Source organism: Otolemur garnettii, unplaced genomic scaffold, assembly GCF_000181295.1.
Source record: "Otolemur garnettii isolate 467f Iridium unplaced genomic scaffold, OtoGar3 scaffold00018, whole genome shotgun sequence".
In the NCBI taxonomy this organism is placed as follows: Eukaryota; Metazoa; Chordata; class Mammalia; order Primates; family Galagidae; genus Otolemur; species Otolemur garnettii.
The window spans coordinates 24977416-24986342 of NW_003852413.1; the positions used below are offsets into that span (position 1 = coordinate 24977416).

General features: G+C 37.7%; 1 protein-coding gene across 1 annotated transcript in view; it reads left to right on the top strand.

The window, feature by feature from the left end:
• The window catches only part of FBXO47 (F-box protein 47), a 28922-nt gene that overhangs the window by 13664 nt on the left and 6331 nt on the right, over positions 1-8927 (top strand). Inside the window, exons 6-7 of the mRNA XM_023511257.1 lie at positions 6237-6413; positions 8038-8184. Of these exons, the coding sequence (XP_023367025.1) occupies positions 6237-6413; positions 8038-8184 (324 nt within the window). The remainder of the gene's footprint in view (positions 1-6236; positions 6414-8037; positions 8185-8927) is intronic.

Genomic DNA, 8927 nt, shown 5'->3' on the forward strand with positions numbered 1-8927 from the left:
AAAAAAAAAAAAAAAAATATATATATATATATACACACACACACACACACACACACATATAAACTATATATAAATAGTAGCAGGTATATATAGTAAAAGAACAAAGAAATATAAAGGAATGATAAACACTGAATGGGATAGTGAAGCAAAAAGCAGTGAGCAAATGGAGAAAGAATTACTCAAAGGGCTTCAAGTATACTGATAACATTTTATTCTTTAAACTGGTTAGTAGATGTGAAAGGGTTTGTTATAATATTCTTTAAATCTTTCTGTATACTTGAGATATTATAGATTCTCATATCCAGAAGTTTCTTTCTGAGAAAACTCCCACAAAGTGTACTAGGAGACATATAAAAATGAACATTGCAGATTTGGCACCTATAGTTTAGTGAGTAGGGCACTGGCCACATACTTGCTCAAGCCCAGCCCTGGCCAGCTAAACAATGACAACTGAAACAACAGAAAAATAGCCGGGCGTGCCTATAGTGCCTATAGTCCCAGCTACTTGGGAGGCTGAGGCAAGAGAATTGCCTAAGCCCAAGAGTTTGAGGTTGCTGTGAGCTGTGATGCCAAAGCACTCTATTGAGGGCGACATAGTGAGACTCTGTCTCAAAAATAAAAAAAGAACATTGCAGCATTATTTGTCACCATGAGAAACTGCAAACAATCTAAATGCCTATTGTCAGGAGAATAGATAAGTGAATTTTGGTATATTCGTACAATTAAAACCATCAGTAGTTAAAATGAATGAACTAGAGCTACATATATTAATATGGCAAATCTTTTATTTATTTATTTATTTTTGAGACAGAGCCTCAAGCTATCACCCTGAGTAGAGTGCTGTGGCTACACAGCTCACAGCAACCCTAAACTCTTGGGCTTAAACGATTCTCTTGCCTCAGCCTCCCAAGTAGCTGGGATTACAGGTGCCCACCACAACACCTGGTTATTTTTTGGTTATAGTTGTCATTGTTGTTTGGCGGGCCCGGACTGGATTTGAACCCGCCAGCTCCAGGGTATGTGGCTGGCACCTTAGCCGCTTGAGCTACAGGTGCCGAGCCAATATGGCAAATCTTAAAACATAGTTTGAGCAAAAATGTTACCAAAAGATACTTTCAGTATGATATTCATTTGTATTCATATTAAAAACCTGTAAAACAGTTACATATATTCATTATGGTTATATTACATGTGTAAAAAAGTATGAGAACATAGTGGGATGGTGTGGTTAATTTTGTGTAATGAATTTGGCTATACCATAGTACCCAGATATTTGGTTGAACATTACTCTAGGTGTTTCTGTGAAGGTATTCTTTTAGATGAACTTAACATTTCAACCAGTAGACTTTAAGTGAAGCAGATTATCCTCCATAATATGAGTGGGCCTTGTCCAATCAGTTGAAAAACACTGACCTCAAGTAAGAAAGAGTTCTGCCAGCAGCCTACCTTTGGACGCGAAATGTAACTCTTCCCAGTCTCTAACTTGCCTACCTGCTCTACAGATTTTGGACTTAACCAAGCCTCTTCAACTGTGTGAGCCAATTCCTTAAGATAAATCTCTCTCTCTCTCGCTCTTTCTCTCTCCACACACACACACACAGGGTGCCAAAAAAATGCATACACATTTTAAGAAAGGAAAAAAGTGTATTAAAATTATAATACTGAAGTCGTATTTGATTTCTGAATTTACAGAATGTGCTCAAATGTGACTTGTATTTCTCTTTCATTGTCAGTACATATTGAGTTTTACAATTTTTTTTTTCTTTTTTTGAGACAGAGTCTCACTATGTCGCCCTTGATAGAATGCTATGGCATCACAACTCACAGCAACCTCAAACTCCTGGGCCCAAGCAATTCTCCTGCCTCAGCCTCCCAAGCAGCCAGGACTACAGGTGCCCACCACAACGCCCAGCTATTTTTTTTTGTTATTGTTGTTGCAGTTGTCATTCAGCCAGCCCGGGCCAGGTTTGAACCCACCAGCCGTGGTGCATGTGGCCAGCGCCATAATCACTGTGCTACAGGTGCCGAGGCTGAATTTTACAATTTTACATAGTTTTTTTCTTTCTCAAAATACATGTACATTTTTTGGCACCCTCTGTATACACACACACACAGAGTTCATCATGTTGGTTCTGTTTCTCTAGAGAGTCCTAATACAGGATGGATAAAACCCAAGTTCAGTGTGGTGATTACCTTTGAGGAAGAAGGAGAAAGGGATTAGATGTGATCTACAGGAAGCTTTAACTGTATCTATGTAATGTTTTATTTATTTTTATTTATTTATTTATTTATTTATTATTTCACTCTGTCACCCTGGGTAGAGTGTTGTGGCTTCATAGCTCACAACAACCTCAAATTGGGCTTGAGCAATCCTCTTGCCTTAGCCTCCTGAGCAGCTGGGACTACAAGTGTACTCTGCTACACCCAGCTAATTTTTCTATTTTTATTAGAGACAGGGTCTCACTCTTGCTCAGGCTGATTTCGAACTTCTGAGCTCAGGGGATCCACCCATCTCAGCCTCCTAGAGTGTTAGAATTACAGGTGTGAGCCATCGCGCCCGGTCTGTTTTATTTATTTTTAAAAATCTGAAGCAAATATAGCAAAAAATAAAGCTTTGGCAAGGCTAGGTGATAGGTACACAATATTTGTTACAGTATCTCTGTTTTTCTGTCAGCTTGAAGTATTTTATTATAAAACAAATTATAGATCAAAAAGATTTAGAATCCCCATGAAACAATAACAAAATTAATTTATTATGTCACTCCCTTAATCAAAAACTTCTGTTGCCTCTCTGATGTCTTCAAAATGAAGTCCAAATTATTTATGCCAGCCTCCATAATCTGGCCCCACATTACCTTTCAAACTTACTGCCCACTACTTTCTGTATCTGTTTGATATAGGTATATCGCTCTGCTCATTGTGTCTTAGACACACCTTAAACATTTCTGAGTACCTTTTATTTAGTCTATCTAATTTTCCTGAAATAACCTTGCACCTTCTCATCCTTTCTTTTTGAGACAGAGTCTCACTTTGTTCCCTTTGGTACAGTGCTGTGGTGTCATAGCTCATAGCAACCTCAAACTCTTGGGCTTAAAGCAATACCCTTGTCTCAGCCTCGCTGGTAGCTGGGACTATAGGTGCCTGGCTATTTTTTAGAGATGGCTAGTCAGGCTCGTCTCAAACTCGCATTGAGCTCAGGCAGTGCAGTCCACCCACCTCAGCCTCTTAGACTGCTAGAATTACAGGCATGAGCCACCACACCCAGCCTTTCTCATCCTTTAAGACCCAGTTCCCCTGACCTGCTCTGTTAAGCCTTTCCTGATCTCCCCACCTGCAGTTATCTCTCTCCTCTAAACTTCCACGTTACTTGGTTTGACACACCAGGGAGTACTTACCTATGGACTTAGATCTTTTTTTTTTTTTTTTGAGACAGAGCCTCAAGCTATTGCCCTGGGTAGAGTGCTGTGGCTTTACAGCAACCTCCAACTCCTGGGCTCAAGTAATTCTCCTGCCTCTGCCTCCCAAGTAGCTGGGACTACAAGCGCCGGCCACAATGCCTGGCTATTTTTTTTTTGGTTGCAGCCATCATTGTTGTTTGGTGAGCCCAGGCTGGATTTGAACCCACATACACTGTGGCTGGTGCCTTAGCCACTTGAGCCACAGGCACTGAGCCAACTTAGATCATTAGTAGACTTTTCATTTACACTTGTTTTAGCTACAAGTAAGTAAAATGTAAATGGTATAAAAAGTATTAATAAAATGTAAAATGGTATAGTTGCCATGGAAAACGGTTTGGCTTTTCCTCAAAAAAACTAAACAAAATTACCATATGACCCAGCAGTTCTATTCCTAGGTATGTACCTAATGGAACTGAGAGCAGGTACTTAGATATTTTTATGCTAACGTTCATTCCAGCATCATTTGTAATAGCCAAAAGGTATAAACACATGCATCCATCAACAACAGATGAATGAATAAACCAAATGTGGTGTATGCTACATATAACAAGGATGATAGAAACCAGGAGCAAAAGGACAAATACTGCATGAGTCTATGTATGTGAGATACCTAGAACATGGGAATTCATGGAGACAGAAAATTATAGATTAGAGGTTACCAGGAGTTAGGAGGAGGGGAAAATGGGGAGTTATTGCTTAATGGTTACAGAGTTTATACTGGGATGATGAAAATGTTTTGGAAATAGGCAGTAGTGATGGTTCACAACATTGAGAACGTAATTGATGTCACTGAATTGTACACTTAAAAATCATTAAAATGGTACATTTTATGTTATCTATATTTATCACAAGATAAAAAATAATGTAATGTATCAAAAACTATTGAATTTTTATTCATTTTATTTTATTTTATTTTTTGAGACAGAGTCTCACTTTAATATCGTTGATAGAGTGCTATGGCATCATAGCTCACAGCAACCTCAAACTCTTGGGTTCAAGTGATCCTCTTGCCTCAGCTTCCTGGATAACTGGGACTACAAGCACCTATCACAAAGCCCAGCTAGTTTTAGAGAAGGATTCTTTCTGGTCTCAAACTCCTGAGCTCACCACCCACCTTGGCCTCCCAGAATGCTAGGATTACAGGCGTAAGCCACCACACCTGGCCCTGAATTGTACACTTTAAATGGGTGAATTTTATGGTGTGTAAATTATTTTGCAATAAAGCTGTTAAAAAACAAATAAACACAGTGACATACCATTTTACATCTAGTAGGATGTCTAGAATCAAAAAGTTAGATAACAAGTATTGGTGAGAATGTGAAAATATACAAACACTCATATGTGTTTGGGAATAAAATGGTGCAGTCATTTTGGAAAACAGTCTGGCAGTTCCTCAAATGTTTGAGCATAGAGTTATCATATGACCCAGCAATTCCGCTCTTAGGTATATCCCCAAGAGAAATGAAAACATAATGTCCATGCAGAAACTTGCACATAAATGTTATTAGCAGCAATATTCATAATAGCCAAAAGGTGGAAAAAACTCAAATGTCCATCAGTGAGTGAAATGGATAACCAAAATGTTGTACATGCATACAATGGAATATTAGTTGATCATGAAAAGAAATGAAATGCTGATATATGCTACGAGATGAATGAACCTTGAAAACACAATGTTAAGTGAAATAAACCAGTCACAAAAGACCACATACTATATGATTTAATTCATATTAAAATCCAGAATAAGGAAATCTATAGAGACAGAAAGTAGAGTATTGGTTGCTTAGGGATGGGGGTAGTAAAGGACAGAGAGATGGGAGGGTGATAGCTAAAAGAAAAGGATTTCCTTTTGAGGTGATGAAAATGTTCTAAAATTGACCATAGCAATGGCTACATATGTCTGTGAATATACTAAAAACAATTCAATTGTACACTTTAAATGGGTAAAGTATAGTAAAGTATAGTATATGAATTATATTTCAGTAAAGCTGGGTGTCTTTTTTTTGGCCAGGGCCAGGTTTGAACCCGCCATTTCCAGTGTATAGGGCTGGTGCCCTACTCCTTTGAGCCACAGGTGCCACCCCAATGAAGCTGTTTTTAAAAGTAGTCTCTTCATAATCTGAAGTTTTTATAGAGGCAAATAAAATAATGTTTTTAGTACAAAGTATATTAATAATGTCTATCTTTGACCCTTTCTATGAATTTATTTCTTTTTAAATCAAAAATCATTTAAGATTCTGGTAAATTAAAGCATGTCTTTTGATCAACCCATTATTCAAAGTATTTGTAGGTCAGAATGGTAAGGATAAATCAATAGTCAAATTTTGGAATTAAGGCATTTTAAGAAAGTTAATCTGGCTCAGCGCCTGTGGCTCAAGTGGCTAAGGCGCCAGCCACGTACACCTGAGCTGGCAGGTTCGAATCCAACCTGGGCCCACCAAACAACAATGACAGCTGCAACCAAAAAATAGCCAGGCTTTGGGGAGAGCGTCTGTAGTCCCAGCTACTTGGGAGGCAGAGGCAGGAGACTCACTTGAGCCCAGGAATTGGAGGTTGCTGTGAGCTGTGATGCCACAGCACTCTACCCAGGGTGACAACTTGAGGCTCTGTCTCAAAAAAAAAAAAAAAAAAGAATAGTTAATCTCTTGGTTACTACTTCTTAAGAAACCTGGTTACAATAACTGTTTAACTATGGTTAAATAAGTTGTTCTGATTGTTATCAAATATGCATATTGACCTTCCTAGGAAGAATGGTTGACAGTTCTTTTGTCCTCATAGGAAGTGCCCGGAAACTGGAGTTAAGGATCAGATTATTCTGTAGGAGTGTCCTGCTTGATCACTGGACACATCGAAGTGATTCAGCTTTTTGGTTGACGCGAATATTAAAACCATGGCCCATGGTGAATCAAGCAAGATTACTGTATATCATCTTTGGTCCAATCTCTTCTCAGGATGGTGAGCACTCATTTTTCAAAGATGTATGTTACATAACTGTTAATTACTTTTACTTTAGGAAACAAATTTTTTTGTATCTGCTCAGTTTTCATCATTTTTAATGATTAACTGTTTCAAGATTTCATAGCTGTATACGACATTAATTTGTACATCACCTAAACTAACCTAAGAAAGTAATTTTTCTGCTTGAGGCCATTACCAAATGTATTCCTATCATCCCTGGTTTACCTAAAATAACTGCTTTTCATTTTTGAACATTATCTTAACTCAAGGTTATGTTTGCTATTAGAGACAACTAATAGTGCTATTAAAGTAAAGTGGTATTCAGAACTAATGCTTTATTTAATTTTGGATTCAAGTAGGAATTTTGCAAGTTTTTGCCTAAGTTTTGCTTAGATTATTGTTAAAATTATCATGAATTTCTTCAGTTCACATTAACTTATATGTCAGAAAGTAACAAACTTAAACTATGCTGAGTAGCAGAAGGAAGCAAGACTGGGATTAAATTTTTGTTTTCTGTAATCCACAAATATAACTGATCATAGGTAATCAAAAGTTAACTGAATTACTCCATCTTGATATAAATGTTTAAAAGATTCTCAAATATAGCATGCTTTCTTTTTAGAAGGTTATTCATAGGTTTTATTTTATTTTAGTAAAATTACATGAATTGGTTATCCAATTTCTATTATAGAGTAGTATTATCTTTGAACTAGAAACACTATTCTGCTTAATGCAACTACTTTTTCTTTACTTCATTTAGCTACTGTTGCTGTGCTTCATCTCATTAGTAAGAAACATTCATTCAGGGGTGGCGGCTGTGGCTCAAGGAATAGGGCGCCAGCCCCATATACCAGAGGTAGCGGGTTCAAACCTGGCCCCGGCCAAAAAAAAAAAAAAAAAGAAACATTCATTCAGATTTATACTGTTATCAGAACTGACTTTTCATTATGAAAGTTAAAATGAAAGGGCCAGGTGTAGTGGCTCACTCCTATAATCCTAGCACTGTGGGAGGCCAGGGCAGGTGGATTGCTTGAGCTCTTGAGTTCAAGACCAGCCTGAACAAAAGTGAGACCCCGTCTCTACTAAAAATGGAAAACCTGAGGCAAGAGGATCACTTGAGCCTGAGTTGGAGGTTGCTGTGAGCTATGATGCCATGGCACTCTACCCAGGGTGACAGCTTGAGATTCTGTCTCAAAAAAAAAACAACAAAAAAAACGCTCAGCGCCTGTGGCTCAAGTGGCTAAGGCACCAGCCACATACACCTGAGCTGGTGGGTTTGAATCCAGCCCAGGCCTGCCAAACAACAATGATGGCTGCAACCAAAAAATAGCCAGGCGTTATTGCAGGTGCCTGTAATCCCAGCTACTAGGGAGGCAGAGGCAGGAGAATCACTTGAGCCCAGGAGTTGGAGGTTGCTGTGAGCTGTGATGCACTCTACCCAGGGTGACAACTTGAGGCAATGTCTCAAAAAAAAAAAAGAAAGAAAGAAAGTTAAAATGAAAGTAGCTTATATAAGTAATGGGATTTCATCATGCAATCTATTTTTCTTTTTAAACAATTCATGAAGTCTTTATCACAAAACCAACTATTCTGTCATAGCCTAGTTTTTGTTTTAATTTAGGCCAGGTGGTTTGGCAGAAAATGATAGAAGGACCTACAGATGAATCCAGTTTGAAAGGTTTGGCCGATGCCATTAAATTACTATATGACACAGGCACTAAAGAGTGGACAGCAGATGATGTTATCAGTCTTGTAGATGAACTGTCAGGTAAAAATATGTATATTTACTAACATGGAATAATATAAATTTATTAGTAGAATACAGTTTTAAAATTATAAGGGTAATTCTATTAACAAATGAAGTGCCTATCGAAAATCACTAAATGCTCTAAAATGTTTAGACTTTGCATTATGTTTAAAGAGAATGCATATAATCAACTTACTTTCGTTTGCTTGCCAATTTTATAAATATATGTTGTTATTATTTGAAAGCTTTATAGTTTAATTAGTTCAATTACTCCCATTTTCCAAGTTCTCAGAATCGCCCTCCTAGGTTATGTAAAAAGAAAGCCTTCTGGGGGTGGCGCCTGTGGCTCAAGGAGTAGGGTGCTGGCCCCATATACCAGAGGTGGTAGGTTCAAACCCGGCCCTGGCCAAAAACTGCAAAAAAAAAAAATTTATTAAATAAATAAATAAAATAAATAAAGGTAAAGGGGAAAATTAAAAAAAAAAAGAAGAAGAAAGCCTTCTGTTGGTACAGGAGAGGTGAAACAGTTTTTCTCATTCCTGCATAATCCTTTAGATTCCAAAGTTTATAAAATTGCTTTCCTTAAACAGGGTTAGATCACTTTGCCTGCTGATCTATGTGCAGGAGGAATGTTTTAACTATATTACTAGTACGTTTGTAAGAGCCACCATGACATGGCTATAACATCTGTCTTTGGCTCAGTGCTGAAACTGAAAAATTAAAGCATTTTTTTTCAAGCATTTCCTTAGCAGTAATTGTATTTC